Source organism: Polypterus senegalus, chromosome 1 (assembly GCF_016835505.1).
Source record: "Polypterus senegalus isolate Bchr_013 chromosome 1, ASM1683550v1, whole genome shotgun sequence".
Classification (NCBI taxonomy): domain Eukaryota; kingdom Metazoa; phylum Chordata; class Cladistia; order Polypteriformes; family Polypteridae; genus Polypterus; species Polypterus senegalus.
Window position 1 is genome coordinate 30,649,981 of NC_053154.1, and position 22,048 is coordinate 30,672,028.

At 35.9% G+C, this 22,048-nt stretch overlaps 1 protein-coding gene across 1 annotated transcript in view; it reads left to right on the plus strand.

The window, feature by feature from the left end:
- LOC120523783 overlaps positions 1-22,048 on the plus strand; it is a 72,033-nt gene that overhangs the window by 40,096 nt on the left and 9,889 nt on the right. Inside the window, exons 12-17 of the mRNA XM_039745385.1 lie at positions 404-542; positions 1,254-1,525; positions 4,935-5,073; positions 10,534-10,805; positions 15,169-15,307; positions 18,970-19,241. Of these exons, the coding sequence (XP_039601319.1) occupies positions 404-542; positions 1,254-1,525; positions 4,935-5,073; positions 10,534-10,805; positions 15,169-15,307; positions 18,970-19,241 (1,233 nt within the window). The remainder of the gene's footprint in view (positions 1-403; positions 543-1,253; positions 1,526-4,934; positions 5,074-10,533; positions 10,806-15,168; positions 15,308-18,969; positions 19,242-22,048) is intronic.

A 22,048-nucleotide genomic window follows, 5' to 3' on the forward strand; every position in this document is an offset into this window, starting at 1 on the left:
GACAGTTCAGAATAAGATTTATTTTGAGGTGGCAACCCTTTAGGCAAATTTCAAGGCCTGAAGTAATAAAATAAATTCTTCCCTTGTAAAAGCTTCTCTTGTTTTCAGTTGACTGAGCTAAAACAGTTAAGCAGTCTATGTTATTTGTAACATAAATTTCTAAGGAGTATTGACTTTTTTTTTTTTTTTGGTTAGTTTTTTGCCCATGGGCTAAAGTGATTTCCTCAAAAACTGATAAAGATATGTTAAAATTTATTTCAAAGCAAAGGGTTACAATACTTATTTGTTATGGAAAAAGTAGAGGACTCAAGAAAAGACTGAATAGCATTACCTTTTACCACATAAAAAAGGACTCATCCATAACCAATGGAAATTTTTATATTTTCTATTTTTGCCGTTTCAGCATGATTCTGGTCTGGGCACTGTGTCTGACGGATTGTCTTTCATTACACCCAACATTTCAACTCCTGTTACTCCCTTTGATAACCTGGGCTTTGACCTCAAGCCAAAAAGCTTATTCTACAACTCAACTTTTCATTCTGGTGAGTATGTCCTAAATATATTTTTGTATTTTGCATAGTAAATGTTTCAGGTTTCACCAAATATATACACCAATATACCAAAATGATATGACAGAATGTGACCAGTTAGTGTTTTAATATTGCAGGATTAGTTAAAAGATAAACTTGCACATCAATGCTATTTCCCATGAGATGAAGCTGATTACACCAATTTTGGGGAATTCGCAAGGTCAACTATTACTAGTGATAATGATGTATTTTTTTCCTACTTCTGCACATTCTATTTCAGATTTGGGTTCTGTTTATTTTTTGTTTTATTTTAACACTGGAGAACCCAAGTTTAATATTTAGTTTCATATAGTGTTTTGTATATGTGGAGTATAAAAAAGAGGTTTTCTTTTAAAACTGTATACAGCACTATTAACCTGAAGCCTTATCTGGAGCACGCTGGTTTAAGGGTTAGCACCATGCACCTTCAGAAGACTGGAGTAAAGTCTATCTGGTCCCTGCCTTTTTGTTTTCTGCTAATTTTGTGTATGTCTATGTAAGATTTCTTTGGGTTATAAAACTTTTTTCTTCTTCTAAATATTTGTTTGTTAGATCATTTCCTAAAATTGCATCATTCAAGGGAAACATTCAATATTTGGTGACCAGGAATTTGGTTTAAATCTATTAAAAACTTAACTAATGGATGTATTAATCTCATTTTTAATTTATAATGCATTGCTGCAGATCCTGTAATTGAATACACCTTACCTATCTCCTCATCATTACAAAGTTCTTTCCTGTGCCAATATCCGGACTGTTGTCGTTCATTCGACACATCAAATGGATTACAGAGTCATTATAGGCAGATGCACACGCCTGAAGAGAGTGCCAAATGCAGTAAATGTGGAAAAGAGAGCACCAAGAGTGGCATCACGCAACATGAGAAGACATGCATGGGAAACTCATTCTCTAGTATTCCTAAAGCAACACCATCACCTATCCTTCAAAGTATGCAGGTTAGTAATCATTCCTCCTGCTGTTATGGTAGGTTGTGTGGCCTTAGTCTCTAAGCCTTCAGTCTGAAAAGCTACCCTTGCTGCGTATAAGAGTTTTAAGCAAAATAGGATATTTTCCAATTGTGTTATGGTAGATGAGTTGGGTTCTTCTGGTTGAGTAAGATAAGATGATGTTCAAGCAATTCACTTCACTAAACAATATGAAGTAAATGACCCATCAGAATTTTTATCTAAAAAGATCTGATAGAAGATTAACTGTTATTGTGAAACCCAGGTAGTCTGGTAAATAAGCAGAGATTTTTTTCCAAAAAGACCAGAGCAGGGGATAAGTGACCGTAAAAAACGGTATTGGATGATGTCACTCACAAGAAAGGTCTAGACCTGGGTACATTTTGGCTAGTTTGGGTTGAGAAAAATGTGCATGATGGGGATTGTTTTGAGGCGAGTTAGACCATGTTTGGTTCCAATGGAAGACAATTATGTTTTATCTGGGGCTGAGTCTCATCCATTTATCTGAAAATTAAATACAAAGGTCTTGTCTCAAATTATCTTAAACTACATTGTTCAGAAAAGGGTTTTATAGTCTGGAAAAAACATTAGTATCTTAGTTGCCTGTTGCTACTCATGAAATGTGGAAGTCATGTGACCTAATGAGTTATCAGTTCCCGCCCATTTAAGGTGGTAGTACATAGTAGTTTGTTATCTGAGCATTAGATAAGTTAATAATAAACTGTTAAGGACAAAAAAAAAAAACAAAGATGCTAATATTATTTAGTGATAAAGATTCTAGGTTGTGTTTGTTTATTTGAGTTTGTTGATCAATTTTGTTTAACATCTTTTGGTTTCCTGACTTCAGTCTGTTAATAGACTGCAAAATCAGTACGGGCCTCATGTATAAAGCAATGCATAGAATTCACACTAAAACGGTGTACTGACAAAACTGTGTGTATTCACAAAAAAAATTAGATTCATAAGCAAAGTTCTGCATACTTTCCATTTATAAATCCCAATCAATGTGAATTTTAACACTCTTACAGTCCCACCCCAACTCCTTCCCGAAATTAAGAAAGAATGATGGGAAAGACAGCCAACCTGGAGGGAGGGAGATATAAAGAGCTCATAGAGTGCAGGTACTGATAAGCCGAGCCAAATTAGGACATGAAGATAAAAATAATGGATTTAAGCAAAAATCTAACAGTAAATGAAAGCCACTGGAGAAAACAAAGGAGAGAAAACATGTGGATAAAAGTAGTGCCTTAGTTCCAGTTATCTGTGAAAATCATAGTTGCACGTAAAATATATATCAGTATTCACAATGGCTTCTAATTCTGATTAACAAAATTCCAATAGCTGTACCACAATACTAGCAAGTATTTACCACAGTATAATTCAATGACACCTTTTTTTGTTTTTTTTCTATAACAAAAAGAATTATACTTTCAATATGTATTTTTTATTTATATCCTAACAGAATGTAAAATTTGTATGCGGTTTAACGTAGTGTAATTTTTGCAACCTTAAAACCTTGTTTGTCTTTTTGTATTTGGAATATCCACCTGCTAATAAAACAATGTTTTCAAATCGGTGGCGTAGTTAAAGTTTGTACCGCTCGGGGCGGGGTGGTGTTACAATTTGCCGCCCTCCAACATATCTGAATATGTTAACCTATTTAAATAGAAAATTAAAATGATGTATACAGAAAAATTAAGATCAATTTTGCATAGACTTATTCATATATAGAGAAAGATCAATAATTTTTCACATATAATTATTTATAAGCATGAACTAGACAAGAATATAGTAAAGACGCACTGATAAGCTGTGTTCTGATTATTAGTTTAAAATAATTACGCTGCGAGATCCAGAACCTCTGAAGTGTACAAGTGATCGGTGGGGATATTTTCAGAGCAAGAACGGAATTTGGATTGATAACGAAAAAAAATTATGAATTGTAAATTAGTGTTTATCCTCCTAGAAATTATTATAAGTGTAATGTTTATGTTCATTTTGTTATTGCCTCATAAATTGCAACTGCTGTGTCTGATGCCATCACAGAAGGACAGTCTGAAAATTATTTTTGGAAGCATTTGTGGATAAAAATCAGAGAATTTTACTTTATTATTCTTGAGTGATATTTTTCTGAACCCTGCTGCTTACGCACAAATTCTACTGAGCCTTTTGGCCAATAATGCCACCCCCAGAAATGTGCCACCCAGGTTGGACCATCCCCTCCGCTCGCCCCTAGCTATGCCACTGTGTTAAAGTGTAACATTTCCACATTAGTGAATGCAGACTTAATAATATGGGCAAATTTAACTGTAGCTACATTATAATTTTAAACCAATCAACTGATTTATTTGATTATCTACACTTTATACTATCAACTACATGATTCTGTCTTACCATGCATATGAATTTCAAAAACGTTTACTAACTGAGATGCACAAAATGTGTTAAAGGCAACCTCAAATGATAGTCACAGTGAAATGTGAGAAAACAGGCTGTGTAGTGGTATTGTTGTTATCACTGCCACATCATACTGTAGCTTTATGATCCTGGATTTGTTTGCCTGAATGGGTTATCAGTTAAGATAGCACCTGAATGCCACCATATCTGACAGTATGATCAGGAGAGCAGCAAGGGATCAAAAACAGAAGACTAATAGAGAATGTTTCTAAACCAAATCACAGTCCAAGAAACTGTAGTCAAAATACTTAATTAAAAAGTCAGTGGCTGTGAATTCTAAAGAGGTGATGATGAAAATAAGCCTGCAAAGGTTTTTGTTAGAATTCACTAAATAACGGTTCTGTTGCATCGATGATGTAATTTGCATATCTTCTGAGACTCTGCGTTGCAACAAGCCAACATGAAACCGTTGACACAGCACAAAATGGAAGCACATGGAAGTAAATGAAAATAACAATGAATCGTTTCAAATTAAATAAATAAAAATATGAAAACAAATAAGAAATAATAATGGAGTCATGGCTAAAAATTAGGATACAATGCATGTGTGGAGTTTAAGCATTTTTCCAAATTCACATGACTGCTCACTGGGTGGGCAGGGTGTGGGGAAGTGGACTGAGATGTTCCCTCACATCTAACATCCAAGTCACTCTGTCTGATGTTTTGCTGTTCCTTCCATGTTTGTCTGGCATTTTTGATAAATAACTCAGATTTATCCTTGGGAGTATTGGGTTTATGGATTCTAAATTAGCCCTGTTTTTGTAATGTGACTAATTTTGCCAGGATAGGCTCCAGTCAACATGCAAAGGGTTAGACTACTTAAATGTTAACGAAATAGTAGAGGACTGATGAAAAGACCGAATAGCATTACCTTATACCACATAAATAAGGACTTGCCCATAAAAAATTTAAATTTTTATATTTTCTATTTTTGCCGTTTCAGCATGATTCTGGTCTGGGCACTGTGTCTGACGGATTGTCTTTCATTACACCCAACATTTCAACTCCTGTTACTCCTGTTGGTAATCTGGGCTTTGACCTCAAGCCAAAAAGCTTATTTTACAACTCAGCTTTTCATTCTGGTGAGTATGTCCTAAATATATTTTCTTATTTTGCATAGCAAATGCTTCAGGATATATTCACCAAATATATATACCAATATACCAAAATGATATGACAGAATGCAACCAGTTAGTGTTTTAATATTGCAGGATTAGTAAAAAGTTAAATTTTCTCATTGATGCTATTCCCCATGAGATGTAGCTGATTACACCAATTTTGAGGAATTCGCAAGGTCAGCTATTACTAGTGATAATGATGTATTTTTTTCCTACTTCTGCACATTCTATTTCAAATTTGGGTTCTGTTTATTTTTTGTTTTATTTTAACACTGGAGAACCCAAGTTTAACATTTAGTTTCATATAGTTTTATACAGTATGAATTAAACTATTTTTTTTTCACTTCATACCACACCATTGTTGTTTCTTACAAACTCAGCCATTCCACAGAATATTTGTTTACCGTTGCTATGGTTTCATTATTCAGGGATGCCAGAAGTGTTTAGCATATGAAATCATCAACACAACTGCATAAAGGCCAGTGCTGTTTGCTTCCTGCTCATCTGAGATCACAGACAGAACCTCCAGACTGCACTGAGTGTGATTTGTTTAGTGGTTGCTGAAAATGACTTAGTGCTCTGGTTATTTTGATTATGACTTTTGGTTTCTGATTTAGCTTTGATAACAGATAGGGTTGCTCCTCTGGATTGAACTAACTAGGCTCACATCAATGTCTCATGTTCTAGCCCCTTATAATATTCATTCATATGAATATGTGAATACACATTCAGCTTAACTAGACATAAAACTTTAAATAATTACTTAACCATAACCACATTTAAAAAGATTAGTACAAAATAGCACCAAAGAAGAAAAAGGAAAATTGCAATCAAACTAAAGAAAACTGCAAGTCCATCATACCAAAAACTGGAAAAGAAAAGCCAAATTAAAAAAAATAATAATAATAAATTAGAATTAAAATGGTCAAAATGACCAACAGACTTACAGAAAGGGGAAACACAGTAGGAAATGAAAGAACACTGCTAGGAAGCTAATCTGACTATAGCACCATGTACCTTACAAAGGAGTCTCAGATCAACCCCTGAGAGCACTCAACATTGAAATCTGAGGAAAGGGATCAGGAAAAATTCACACATATTACAAAAAAGAAACTGACTAAAAACAAGGAAGCAGATGAAAAAGACAGTCCTAACATGTTTTAATTCTACTGTTGTCTATGTGTGCTTTCTTCCTATATTCATATGACATTATAATAGAAAATATTCAGGAATAGTGCTCCAACTGAGCTTCCACCTGATTGTCCTCTCACAGATGCAATAAAAATCATATTTGATATATCATGTTTTGATAATATGTGAAGGAAAGGAAACAATTATGAAAGAAAAAAAGCAACACACATCAAGAACAGGTGGTGTTAGTGAATAGTCAACAGGAGTTGAGACGGGGAGATCATGTTTCACTAACATGCCGTAATTCTGCATCTAAACAGATACAAATGTAATTAATAAACTGCTTAAGTCTGTTGATTACAACAGAATTAGGGTGATTAGTGAATTGGAATTTATGATCTAGATAGACATAAAACTTAAGAAGATATGCTGCAGATAAAATTTAATGTAAATAAGTGCAAAGCATTACACATATTAAGTACAATTTCTAAATCTGAATACACAATTGTGGGGAGGTCTAAAATATGAAATTACAAGAAGGACTCAGGAGTCATACTGAACTTGGTATTTAAATTCTGAGAATGTACATAAGATATTCAGAAGACCATTCAAATGCTAGATTGCACAGCATGATGTGTGGAGTATAAATCTAGAGATTTTATTTTAAAGCTGTATACAGCACTATTAACCTGAAGCCTTATCTGGAGTACACTGTGCAAATTTGGTCAAATAAATTACAAAAATTGCCTAGCACTGCTAGAGAACGTTTAGAGAATAATGACTAGTTTGATTCTAGGACTGTGGGTATGAGCTGTAAGAAAATATTAAAGGAGAATAACTATTCTTAGTTTAGGAAAAATAGATAAAGGAATTAATACAACTAGAATTCAGAATAACTGTCAATGGTAGATTACACACAAATGTCTGATTGCTTTAGTAGTGCAGTGGACTGTGGTACTTTTTGGAACATCAATAATTAGGTTGAAGTTATTTTAAAGATAATTAGATGAACATTACTGGGGCCTCATGCATAACACCATGCATAGAATTCACATTAAAACATGGTGTAAGGACAAAAGTGGAAATGTGCGTATGCACAAAAAAATCCAGATGTGTGAATCTATGCGTACACCCAACTTCCACGTTCTTTCGCTACATAAATCCCACTCAGTGTGAAAAGTAATGCACGTGCCTGCTGCCAATCCCCAGCTCCTCCCAGAATTATGCCTCTTTGAATAGGCAAATCAATAGAAATAGCCCTTAAGCTGAAAGTCTATGTTAACAATAATAAACAACAAAAAACATAATTACAAAAGTTTAGTTGAACTTTTCTCTCCTATAGAAAAGGCACATAATTTTTTAATTCAATCGCTTGGCTTAGATAGATTTTTTTCTCTTTAATCGAAAAGGGTATGTAACTTATGAATTCTGATCTTTCAATTTATATGTTCAGGATGGATAAGTTCTTTACCTATTTATTAAGCTTCTCCTGTTTGTACTTTGGTGTTCATTAGCTCACAGTTAATCTCTTCACTGACTTACCACTCCCCTCTGACAAACAGAGTACCCTGTGTGTAAGTGAGTGTGTGCATATGTGTGATGCTGCTCTATTACTTCCTTACTGGATTTAAGATAAGAAAGTCATAAGTCATAACCGGAACTTATCATCACAAGGTGATTACCTTACAGTTACAGTGACACCAATATCATAATAAATTATCTGGCTTTGTTCTATCTATTAAGTTACAATTAATAATTCTCAAAATCAAAAAGTTGTGCTTATGGTTTGGGGTAAGCTATGCTTTGTTCCTTTCCTAGTTATCTTTCTCCAGATTCACATGAAAGAATCTACATGCACTCTTCCTTTTTTGTTTAGGAGTTCACCTCCTTCTTTGCCATCATCAGACCGTCGGGTTGCCGTTGGAACTGCAGTTTTTCTTTGAAGCTTTTACTTAGACAGTAGATAGATAGATACTTTATTAATCCCAAGGGGTAATTCACATACTCCAACAGCAGCATACTGATAAAAACAATATTAAAGAGTGATAAAAATGCAGGTAAAACAGATAATAACTTTGTATAATGTTAACGTTTACCCCCCCAGGTGGAACTGAAGAGTGCCATAGTGTGGAGGAGGAACGATCTCCTCAGTATATCAGTGGAGCAGGACGGTGACAGCAGTCTGTCGCTGAAGCTGCTCCTCTGTCTGGAGATGATCCTGTTCAGTGGATGCAGTGGATTCTCCATGATTGACAGGAGCCTGCTCAGTGTTAGTCGCTCTGCCACGGATGTCAAACTGTCCAGCTCTGTGTCTACAACAGAGCCTGCCTTCCTCACCAGTTTGTCCAGGCATGAGGCGTCCTTCTTCTTTATTCTGCCTCCCCAGCACACCACTGCGTAGAAGAGGGCACTCGCCACAACCGTCTGATAGAACATCTGCAGCATCTTATTGCAGATGTTGAAGGACGCCAGTCTTCTAAGACTGTATAGTCGGCTGTCCTCTCTTACTCAGAGCGTCAGTATTGGCAGTCCAGTCCAATTTATCATTCAGCTGCACTCCCAGGTATTAATAGGTCTGCACCCTCTGCACACAGTCGCCTCTGATAATCACTGGGTCCAGGAGGGGCCTGGTCTCCTAAAATCCACCACCAGCTCCTTAGTTTTGCTGGTGTTCAGGTGTAAGTGGTTTGAGTTGCACCATTTAACAAAGACCTTGATTAGGTTCCTATACTCCTCCTCCTGCTCACACCTGATGCAGCCCATGATAGCAGTGTCGTCAGCAAACTTTTGCACGTGGCAGGACTCCGAGTTGTATTGGAAGTCTGATGTATATAGGCTGAACAGGACCGGAGAAAGTACAGTCCCCTGCGGCGCTCCTGTGTTTCTGACCACAATGTCACACCTGCAGTTCCTGAGACGCACATACTGAGGTCTGTCTATAAGATAGTCCACGATCCATGCCACCAGGTATGAATCCACTCCCATCTCTGTCAGTATCATCAGTTGCTAGCAACATTATGCCTCCTGAGCAACTGGTGATGAGTCATGTACCATTTTCAACAAGATTAATGTCGGACCTCTGGTATATGGTAAATACCTCTGGTATATGGTATCTCTTTCTGCTTAGGCACTTGCTATCCTTCGGCAAGGTTTGGACCAACAGCAACCTTGTCCTATTCCAGTAACGAAAAGTATTCTACCCTTCCAGTCCAGCACAGTGGCCTTTTGGAGTAAAGGGTTTGCTTCATCCTCTTTTTTGGCCACACTTTATAAGCTATGGGTTTTGGCCATGGACAACCAGAGTTACAACCAGGTTGAGTTACAAGCTTGGAGAAAAGAGTGATGACTTAGGGTGTGTTTCAGGTTTTCAAATGAAGGAATAGAGTTATCACTATTGGTTTCTTTCGTGCTCATAAGTCTATTCATTTAGTTGACCATTGGTGCAAAGTTCTGTCCATCAATGTTGCTCATTCTTGTGTTATGGACCTTTATTTAAACAGGTCGTGTCTCCAAGAGATGCCCCTAAAATATTATAAAGTTTGGTATGGGTCACCTAATCAAATAAGCTGTGAAGACCCATCATGCAAATTGAGACTTTCTAGGTGACATTAAGAGTGTCTGTCTTTTAAGACTGGACTTGTGTTCTAACCATAACAACAGAATAGATAATGTCAGTCTGTCCTACAAAGTGTTGATTTTAACCAGATTTTTTTTTTCAATTACTAAACAGAAAATGTTAGTGAATACATTTTTATAAGTGAACATTTTTTTTATTATATATTCTATGATATTCACAATAATTATATTGTTGTTTAAAAAACTCATGCTGAAACACCAGCAGTAAATTTCTCCCATTTGTTGAGAATGGGTAAGGAATTCCACCTTTACAAAAATGATTTTAAGACCATGATTACAGGAAAATAATAATGAAAGGAGTAGGATTTTGAGATGGCATTTGCAAAACATTTCTGAGAGCTTTCTATTACAGACACTAGTTTAAGGGTTAGCACCTTGCACTTTCAGAAGACTGGAGTAAAATCTGTATCTGGTCCCTGCCCTTGTGGTTTCTGCTAATTCTCCTTATGTCTATGTGAGATTTCTTTGGGTTATAAAACTTTTTTCTTCTTTAAAACATTTGTTTGTTAGATCATTCCCTAAAATTGCATCATTCAAGGAAAACATTCTATATTTGGCTCCCCATTACCAGGAATTTGGTTTAAATCTATTAAAAACTTAACTGATGGATGTATTAATGTAATAATCTAATTTTTAATTTATAATATATTGCTGCAGATCCTGTAACTGAATACTCCTTACCTATCCCCTCATCATTACAAAGTTCTTTCCTGTGCCGTTATCCGGACTGTTGTCGTTCATTCGACACATCAAATGGATTACAGAGTCATTATAGGCAGATGCACACACCTGAAGGGAGAGCCAAATGCAGTAAATGTGGAAAAGAGAGCACCAAGAGTGGCATCACGCAACATGAGAAGACATGCATGGGAAACTCATTCTCTTATATTCCTAAAGCAACACCATCACCTAACATTCAAAGTATGCAGGTTAGTAATCATTCCTTCTGCTGTTATGGTAGGTTGTGTGGCCTTAGTCTCTAAGCCTTCAGACTGCAAAGCTCTATTCTTGCTGCTTATAAGTAAAGTATAAGTAAAATAGGACAACATTTTCCAACTGTGTTATGGTACATGGGTTAGGGTTTTTCTGGTTGAGTAAGACAAGATGATGTACAAGCAATTCACTTCACTAAACAATAAGAAGTAAATGACCCATCAGAATTTTATCCAAAAAGATCTGATAGAAGATTAACTGTTATTGTGATACCCAGGTAGTCTGGTAAATAAGCAGGGGACAAGTGACCTTAAAAAAGGGTACTGGATGATGTCACTCACAGGCAAGTTCTAGACCTGGGCACATTTTCGCTAGTTTGAGTTAAGAGAAATGTGCATAATGGGGATGGTTTTGAGGTGAGTTAGACCATGTTTGGTAGAAAAGGAAGACAATTGTGTTTTATCTGGGGCTAAGTTTCATCCATTTATCTGAAAATAAAATTCAAAGGTCTTGTCTTAAATTACCTATAACTGCATTATGGGAGTCATGTGACCTAATGAGTTATCAGTTCCCACCCATTTAAGGTGGTAGTACATAGTAGTTTGTTATCTGAGCATTGGATAAATTGTTGAGGGAAAAAAACAAAGAATGCTAATATTATTTAGTGAAAAAGATTCTAGGATGTGTTTGTTTATTTGAGTTTGTTGATCAATTTTGTTTTACATTTTCTGGTTTCCTGACATTAGTCTATTAATAGACTACAAAACCAGTACGGGCCTCATGTATAAAGCTGTGCATAGAATTTACACTAAAACATGGTGTACTGACAAAACTGGAAATGTGCGTATTCACAAAAAAATTCAGATTCATAAGCATCTTTGCATAAACAAAGTCCTGTATACTTTCCCTTTATAAATCCCAATCAACGTGAACTTTAAGACTCTTACAGCCCCACCCCAACTCCTCCCTGAAATTCAGACAGAATGAAGCAGAAGACAGACAACGTGGAGAGAGGGAGACATAGAGAGACCATAGAATGCAGGTACTGATAAGCCGAGCCAAATAAGGACATGGAGATCAAAATGAGAGGTTTAAGCACAAATCTATCAGTAAATGAAAGCCATTAGAGAAAACAAAGGAGAGAAAATGTGGATGAAAGAAGTGCGTTATTTCCAATTGCCTGTGAAAATTATAGTTGCATGTAAAATATATATCAGTATCCACAATGACTTCTAATTCTGATTAACAATATTCCAATAGGCGTACCACAATACTAGCAAGTGTTTACCACAGCAAAATTCAATGACATTTCTTTGTCTATTTCTATAACAAAAATAATTATACCTTCAATATGTTTTTTATTTATATACTAACAGATTGTAAAATTAGTTATTATAATTTAACTTATGTAATTTTAATTATTATACTTATTTAATTTATTATAATTTAAAATTATTATAATTTAACCTAGAGAATTTTGTGTAACCTTAAATCTTTGTCTGTTTGTGTTTTGAATATCCACCAGCTAATAAAACAATGTTTTTAAAGTAGTGGCATAGCTAGAGTTCGTGCCACTTGGGGCTGAGCAGTACAATCTGAATATGTTTAACCTATTTAAATAGAAAAATAAAATGATATATAGAGAAAAATTAAGATAAATTTTGCATAGATTTATTCCTATATTGAGAAACAGGAATAATTGTTCACATATAATTATTTATAAGCATCAACTAGCAAAGAATGTAGTATAGATGCAATAAGTCATGTTCTAATTATTAGTTTAATATAATTACGCTGCGATAACCTCAACCAGTGTAGTGTACAAGTGATAGGTGGGGATGTTTTCTGCACAGAGCAAGAACGCATTTGGATTGATAATGAAATGAAATTATAAATTGTAAATTAGTTGTTTATCTTCCTAGAAACCTATTATCGATGTAATGTTTATGTGTATTTTTGTTATTGCCTCATAAATTTCAACTGCTGTGTCTGATGTTGTCACAGAAAGACAGTCTAAAAATTATTTTTGGAAGCATTTGTGGATAAAAATCTGAGAATTTTACTTTTTTCATCATGAGTGATATTTTTTCGAACCCTGCTGCTTACATACAAATTGTACTGAGCCTATTGGCCAATAATGTCACCCCCAAAAATGTGCTGCTCCAGGGTTGACCACCCCCTTCGAGCTACGCCACTGTTTTAAGGTCTAACATTTCCACATTAGTGAATGCAGACTTAATAATATGGGCAAATTTAACTGTAGCTACATTATAAGTTTAAACCAATCTCCTGATTCTTTTGATTATCTACACTTTATACTATCAACTACATGATTCTGTCTTACCATGCATATGAATTACAAAAACGTTTACTAACTGAGATACACAAAATCTGTTAAAGGCAACCTCAAATGATATTCATAGTGAAATGCGAGAAAACAGGCAGTGTAGTGGTATTGTTGTTATCACTGCCACATCATACTGTAGCTTTATGATCCTGGATTTGTTTGCCTGAATGGCTTATCTGTTAAGATCGCACCTGAATGCCACCATATCTGACAGTATGATCAGGAGAGCAGCAAGGGATCAAAAACAGAAGACTAATAGAGAATGTTTCTAAACCAAATCACAATCCAAGAAACTGTAGTCAAAATACTTAATTAAAAAGTCAGTGGCTTTGAATTCTAAAGAGACGATGATGAAAATAAGCCTGCAAAGGTTTTTGTTAGAATTCACTAAATAACGGTTCTGTAGCATCGATGGTGTAATTTGCATATCTTCTGAGACTCTGCATTGCAACAAGCCAACATCAAACCGTTGACACAGCACAAAATGGAAGCACATGGAAGAAAATGAAAATAACAATGAATCATTTCAAATTAAATAAATAAAAATATGAAACAAATTAAAATTAATAATGGAGTCATGGCTACTAACAATTATGATACAATGCATGTGAGGAGTTTAAACATTTTTCCAAATTTACATGAGAGCTCACTGGGTGGGCAGGGTGTGGGGCAGTGGACTGAGATGTTCCCTCACATCTAACATCCAAGTCACTCTGTCTGCTGTTTTGCTGTTCCTTCCATGTTTGTTTGGGATTTCTGACAGATAACTTGGATTTACCTCCCAACATTGTGGGTGCTGGGTTTATGGATTCTAAATTCGCCCTGTTTTTGCATTGTGACTAAATTTGCAAGGGTAGGATCCAGTCCCCCACAGCCATGAATTTTATTAATCAAGTTTCTAACCAATGCTACTGTACTTTTTTAAGCCTCAAATTAGCTAAAATAATTTCTTCCTTTCACTCACTTTGTGATTCTGATCAAGCCACATATCAAAATACAGTACATGGGGACAACTTTACTGAATCATTGTGCTATAAGTCACCTTGTATAATGGCACCAGCCTTTAAATATATAAGAAAATAAATCTATAATAATAACAGATTGGATCAGTGTTTCCTGTAATGAACTGCTTTCTTCTTAAAGCTGCAGGGATAGGCTCTCACATGATGTGATCCTAAAATTTGATTAAGTAAGTTCACCTCTTGAGTAAATGGATATAATTGTAAAAAAGCACATCCCAGAACAGGCTATATTGTTTAGTGGTATTTATCTAGCAAATAAAATCCTTTATTATATTGTACCGTCCTTTTACCATTAGTTGTTCTTGTTCTGCCATCTACTGGCTCAAATTACAATTTCTAATGCATTTTATTTTCTCACAATTATGATTCGCTGTCATCAGAGGAAAGTAGATTATTAGACTGATAATGCGTTTTAAAAAGGGAGCCAGACAATCTAATAAATTTACAAGCCATATTGTCAAACTGGAAACTATGTTATGTTTAAAACGCAGAAAGGCAAATAAATACGGTACTAACTAAATGCGCAAGACAACATGAGTGGGTAGTCAGGTTTTAGATTTTCACAACGGTAGAGTCATCTGAATGTGGACAGTTCAGAATAAGATTTATTTTGAGGTGGCAACCCTTTAGGCAAATTTCAAGGCCTGAAGTAATAAAATAAATTCTTCCCTTGTAAAAGCTTCTCTTGTTTTCAGTTGACTAAGCTAAAACAGTTAAGCAGTCTATGTTATTTGTAACATAAATTTCTAAGGAGTATTGACTTTTTTTTTTTTTTTGGTTAGTTTTTTGCCCATGGGCTAAAGTGATTTCCTCAAAAACTGATAAAGATATGTTAAAATTTATTTCAAAGCAAAGGGTTACAATACTTATTTGTTATGGAAAAAGTAGAGGACTCAAGAAAAGACTGAATAGCATTACCTTTTACCACATAAAAAAAGACTCATCCATAACCAATGGAAATTTTTATATTTTCTATTTTTGCCGTTTCAGCATGATTCGGGTCTGGGCACTGTGTCTGACGGATTGTCTTTCATTACACCCAACATTTCAACTCCTGTTACTCCCGTTGATAACCTGGGCTTTGACCTCAAGCCAAAAAGCTTATTCTACAACTCAGCTTTTCATTCTGGTGAGTATGTCCTAAATATATTTTTGTATTTTGCATAGTAAATGTTTCAGGTTTCACCAAATATATACACCAATATACCAAAATAATATGACAGAATGTGACCAGTTAGTGTTTTAATATTGCAGGATTAGTTAAAAGATAAACTTGTACATCAATGCTATTTCCCATGAGATGAAGCTGATTACACCAATTTTGGGGAATTCGCAAGGTCAACTATTACTAGTGATAATGATGTATTTTTTTCCTACTTCTGCACATTCTATTTCAGATTTGGGTTCTGTTTGTTTTTTTTTTATTTTAACACTGGAGAACCTCCAGACTACACAGAGTGTGATTTGTTTAATGGTTGCTGAAAATGACTTAGTGCTCTGGTTATTTTGATTATGACTTTTGGTTTCTGATTTAGCATTGATAACAGTTAGGGTTGCCTTTCTGGATTGAACTACCAAGGCTCCCATCATTGTCTTATCCTCTGGCCCCTTATAATATTCATTTTAGAGATCACTATACAGGGGAATACACATTCAACTTAACCAGACACAAAACTTTAAATATTTATTTTATCATATTTTTAAAAGTTAATTTAAAAAAATGCATCCAAATTTCAAATCAGGTCAAAAATCCAAAGAACCAAAACTAAACACAGGAAATAATAATAATAATAATAATTAATAAACAGAATTTCACCAAAGAAGAAAAAGGAATAAGGCAATCTAACTAAAGAAAACTCCAAGACCATTATACCAAAAATGGAAAACTAGAAAAGAAAAACCAAATTAAAAAAAAAAACAGAAATCAGAATTAAAATGATCAAAACGACCAACAGACTTACAGAAAGGGAAACATAGTAACAACTTAAAGAACACTGCTAAGAAGCTAATGCCACAGTGATCTGACTATTGCACCATACCGTACCTTACATTGGAGTCTCAGATCAACACCTGAGAGCGCTCAACATTGAATTTCAAGGAAAGGGATCGGGGAAAAATCACACATATTGCAAAAAAGAAACCGACAAAAAACAAGGAAGCAGATGAAAAAGACAGTCCTAACATGTTTTCATTCTCCTGTTGTCTATGTGTGCTTTCTTCCTATATTCATATGACATTGTAATAGAAAATAGTCAGGAATAGTGCTCCAACTGAGCTTCCACCTGATTGTCCTCTCACAGATGCAATAAAAATCATATTTGATATATCATGTTTTGATAATATGTGAAGGAAAGGAAACAATTATGAAAGAAAAAAAGCAACACACATCAAGAACAGGTTTATTAATTACAAAAGAGAAAAAAGAAGAAAACTAACATTAAGTCATTAATCTGACAAACAGACCTGCTGGCTAAACTGACATAAAATTTGTCTTGTTACAAAAGTAGCTTTAAAGAATTTTTGTGAATGAAAGATATATTGAATAATCTTAGTATTTCCTAACACTGATTTCAACAGGTTTCAATTTAGATTTTGTTGGCGTTAGGAAGAGAGAAGGGTCTTTGTGTCACTTTCCAGTCTGGACACCAGAAATATAAAGAGATCTGTACAATTTATGACTGAAGTTCATAAACTGGTGAAAGTCTATGTTAACAATAATATACAACACAAATGTAAAATTACAAAAGTTTAGTTGCACTTTTCTCTCCTATAGAATAGGCACATAATTCTTTCTGTGGTGGGCTGGCGTCCTACCGGGCATTTGTTCCTGCCTTGTGCTCTGTGCTGGCTGGGACTTTCTCCAGCAGTCCCCTGTGTTAGGACATAGCAGGTTGGGGAATGACTGACTTACATAATTTTTAATTCTATCTCTTGGCCTTGACAGATCTTTATCTCTGTAATAGAAAAGGGTGTGTAACTTATGAATTCTGATCTTTCAATTTATGTATTCAGGATGGATAAGTTCTTTACCTATTTATTAAGCCTCTCATATTTGCACTGTGGTGTTTATTAGCTCACAGTTAATCTCTGCACTGGCTTACAACTCCTCTCTGAAAACAGAGTTCCCTGTGTGTAAGTGAATGTGTGCATATGTGTGATGTTACTCTACTACTTTCTTACTGGATTTAAGATGAGAAAGTCATAAGTCATAACCAGAACTTATCATCACCAGGTGATTATCTTTCAGTTACAGTGACACCAATATCGTGATAAATTGTCTGGCTTTGCTCTATCTATTAAATTAATAATTCTCAAAATCAAAAAGTTGTACTTATGGTTTGTGGTAAGATATGCTTTGCTCCTTTCCTGCTCAACTTTCTTTAGAGTCATGAAAGAATCTTCAGTGCACTTTCTTTTTTTGTTCAGGAGTTCATCTCCTTCTTCGCCATGATCAGACCGTCTGGTTGCGGTCGGTACTGCAGTCTTCCTTTGAAGTTTTTACTTAGTATCCTTGGTTGCTAGCAATGTTATACCTCCTGAGCAACTGGCGATGAGTCATTGTACCATTTTCAACAAGAGGAATGTCTGACCTCTGGTATATGGTCTCTCTTTCTGGTTGTGCACTTGCTATCCTTCTGCAAGGTTTGGACTAATGGCAACCTTGTCCTATTCCAGTAGAGATAAGTATTCTGCCCTCCCAGTCCAGCACAGTTGCCTTTTGGAGTAAAGGGATTGCTGCATCTTCTGTTACGGCCACATTCTATAAGCTATGGGCTCTGGCTATGGACAGCCAAAATTACAACCAGGTTGAGCTATAAGCTTAGTAAGAAGAGTGGTGACTTAGGGTGTGTTTGAAGTTTTCAAAGGAAGGAATAAATGTATGACTATTGGTTTCTTTGGTGCATATAAGTCCATTCATTTGGTTAACCATTAGTGCAAAGTTCTGTCCATCAGTTTTACTCATCCTTGGGTTGTGGACCTTTGTTTGAATTTTGGTGCCCAGATCTCCTAGAGATGCCCCTGAAATATTTTAAGGTTTGGTATGGGTCATGTAATCAAATAAGCTGTGAAGTCTGCATTCTGAAGAGTAGATCCATCATGCAAACTGAGACTTTCTAGCTGGCATTAAGAGTCTGTCTTTGACTTTTAAGCCTGGACTTGTGTTCTAGCCATAACAACAGAATAGATAATGTCAGTCTGTCCTACATGGTGCTGATTTGAAGCAATTTTTTTTTTTTTAATTACTAAAAATAAAATGTCAGTGAATACATTTGTCTAAGTGAAAATTTTGTTATTATGTATTCTATGATATTCATAACAAATATATTTTTGTTTATAAAACTCATGCTGAAAACCCAGCAATACATTTCGCCCACTTGTTGAAAAAGGAGAAAATGATTTTAACACCATGATTACTGGAAAATAATAATGAAGGGAGTAGGATTTTGAGAAATGGAATTTACAAAACAATTCTGAGGGCTTTCTATTACAGACGCTGGTTTAAGGGTTAGCACCATGCACCTTCAGAAGACTGGAGTAAAGTCTATCTGGTCCCTGCCTTTTTGGTTTCTGCTAATTCTGTGTATGTCTATGTGAGATTTCTTCTGTTATATAACTTTTTTTCTTTTTCTAAATATTTGTTTGTTAGATCATTTCCTAAAATTGCATCATCATTCAAAGGAAACATTCTATATTTGGTGACCAGGAATTTGGTTTAAATCTATTAAAAACTTAACTAATGGATGTATTAATGTAATAATCTCATTTTTAATTTATAATGCATTGCTGCAGATGCTGTAACTGAATACACCTTACCTATCTCCTCATCATTACAAAGTTCTTTCCTGTGCCAATATCCGGACTGTTGTCGTTCATTCGACACATCAAATGGATTACAGAGTCATTATAGGCAGATGCACACGCCTGAAGAGAGTGCCAAATGCAGTAAATGTGGAAAAGAGAGCACCAAGAGTGGCATCACGCAACATGAGAAGACATGCATGGGAAACTCATTCTCTAGTATTCCTAAAGCAACACCATCACCTATCCTTCAAAGTATGCAGGTTAGTTATCATTCCTCCTGCTGTTATGGTAGGTTGTGTGGCCTTAGTCTCTAAGCCTTCAGTCTGAAAAGCTAACCTTGCTGCTTATAAGAGTTTTAAGTAAAATAGGATATTTTCCAATTGTGTTATGGTAGATGAGTTGGGTTCTTCTGGTTGAGTAAGATAAGATGATGTTCAAGCAATTCACTTCACTAAACAATATGAAGTAAATGACCCATCAGAATTTTTATCTAAAAAGATCTGATAGAAGAGGTTGGTCTCGTCCGATGCGAGAGATGGACGTCTGAAGTGGAGCTCCGCTAGCAGTGGTGCTATTTTTCATATTATTTGCTTATTATTCTGAGATATCCTGTATTTATTCAACCCGAGAGGGACCGCTACAGTATATGTAAACACATATAAACATGGCCAACAAGAAGGGGGGTCCGAAAGAATCGAAGACTAAAGCTACATCCAAGCTGCGATCAGCAAGCCCTAGTTCGAGATACGGCCTCTCAGAGACAGACCTGGATCAGATGGGCGAAAGTACAGACTCCTCGGGACCACGGTCCGCTACATCGTCGCCTGCTGAGAGCGAAAAGGGGAGCGAAGGTGCGATCGTGAGTGCAGATGTGGATAGCTCGCCGATTGGAGAGGATTACCTGAAACTGGAAAAGGCCGGGAGGTCCGCGGCTTCAGTTACGCAATCACGCGGGACTGGAGCAGCGGGACACCGCTTCAGCAGAGTCTGCTGCTTCATCTACGGTACAAGAAGGCACATTTGAGCTATCTGAACTGAAAGTGTTGCTCGCTGACCTCAGGCAAGATATAAAGAAAAGCGAGAAGGCTAATGAGAAAGCAACGGCAAAGGCACATGAGAGACTGAAACAGGAGATGAAACAGGCCAATGAATGTCTGCGACAGGAAATCCAACAGGCAAATGAAAGGCTTCGTCAAGAGGTACAGCGTGAACTTCGACAGGTGCTGGGTAAAATTGAAGAGCGCATTGAGAAAAACTCGCTAAACTGAGCACGCTTGCTGATCGATTGGAGCATCTTAGTGAGACATTCACGAATCGGATCGAAATAGCCGAACATCTAGCTGCCAGTGCCGAGGAAAGAGCAGTAAATGTCAGTTGAATGTAAAAACTCGGAGAAAAACTTGGAGACAGACTGGCTGCTTTAGAAGATGGGAATAGAAGGTATAATGTCAGAATTGAAGGCTTGCGGAGAATCGAGAAAGTTTAAACCCGGTGAAATTCGCAACTGAACTTTTTTCTAAAATAATCGGGGGCGACTTTAAAGCAGAATCTGAGATAGCAGCGGCTTACGCGTCGCGGATCAAACACCGTCAGACCCGACCAAGATCTTTTATAGTCCGTTTTGAACGATTATCATTTAAGTTAGAGGTGATGGAACTCCTCAGGAAAAAAAGGAAGATATTATATATGAAGATTGCCAATTCGCGTCTTCCCTGACTTCTCTCCAGCAACAGCTATCAAACGCCGCCTTCTATAATATTAAACAGCGGCTACGGCAAGCCAATGTCAAATACGGCCTCCTGTATCCGCAAAACTGAAAGTGGAATGGCAGGGCATTTCTATGTTTTCGCTAGCAAGGAGGAGGCAGAAAATGAGTTAAGAAAGCTGATCCGGGACTATTCTGATACATAATTGTGAGTCATGGCGGTAAATGATAAAGCTAGGATTAATAATCTACTGTCTGATCTATTTGTTTTTTAAAATACGGGTTTTTTATCAGCATATATTCTCATATTCTTATATTATTATTACTTACTTATTACTTATCATTACTTAGTATTACTAGGGCTAAATGTTTGTGTTTTATTGTGCTTAATTACGTTTTCCTCCTTTTTTTTCTTTTCTAATTATTTCATGTGTACCCTAAATGAGACTGTTCAATATCATACCCTTGGTTTGCTGTTATTGCTATTACTGCATTAAGACTTGTTATGCTTGTTTTGGACACATCTTTAACACCATCACCTGGGTTTATTATCTGGGGATATCATCTTAATGCACTAAAATTGATGAAGATTATATGTATGTATGTATGTATATATATATATATATATATATATATATGTATATGTGTATGTGTATATATGTATATATATTAAGTGCAAAATTCTTTTTTTTTTTTTTTCCTCTTTTAAAGACTATATTGGTAACAGATATCTCTATCTTTTAACCTTAAAGCGCCACTGCATGGGGGCTTGATGTGCTTTGGACGTGCTCTGTCTCTGGGTATGTCAGAGGACTGGGACTGCATGAAGTGGGTTTTAGCCTCACCTGGGGAGGCAAAAAGGGAGGGTGGGGGTTAAGGGGAAGAGAAAGAGAGCAGGCTTGATCTATATCTAATCTATCATCTCAATCTTTATAATTATAACTATCAACGTAATAATAAGCTGCATGGCAACAACTCTTGGGGGAATAGGAAATTAAGACCTAAACTATTTCACTTCCAGTTAAGACTATAATATGACACCAAAACTCAGAATCAGTGTCTCCATGATGGGACAGTTAACCGTAAGCTGGAATGTTAAAGGCCTGAATCACGAATTAAAGAGAAAGAAAGTACTTTCTCACCTAACAGGTCTAAATGCTAAAATAATATTTTTACAGGAAACCCACTTACTAAGTAAGGATCAGTTCCGGCTGCAAAAGACTGGACTGGCCAAATGTTCCATTCTAGTTTTACAAAGAAAACTAGAGGGGTGGGAATTCTCATACATAGAACAGTACCATTTGTAGCATCAGATGTAGTATTGGATCCTGAAGGGAGATATGTGATGGTCATGGGAGACTT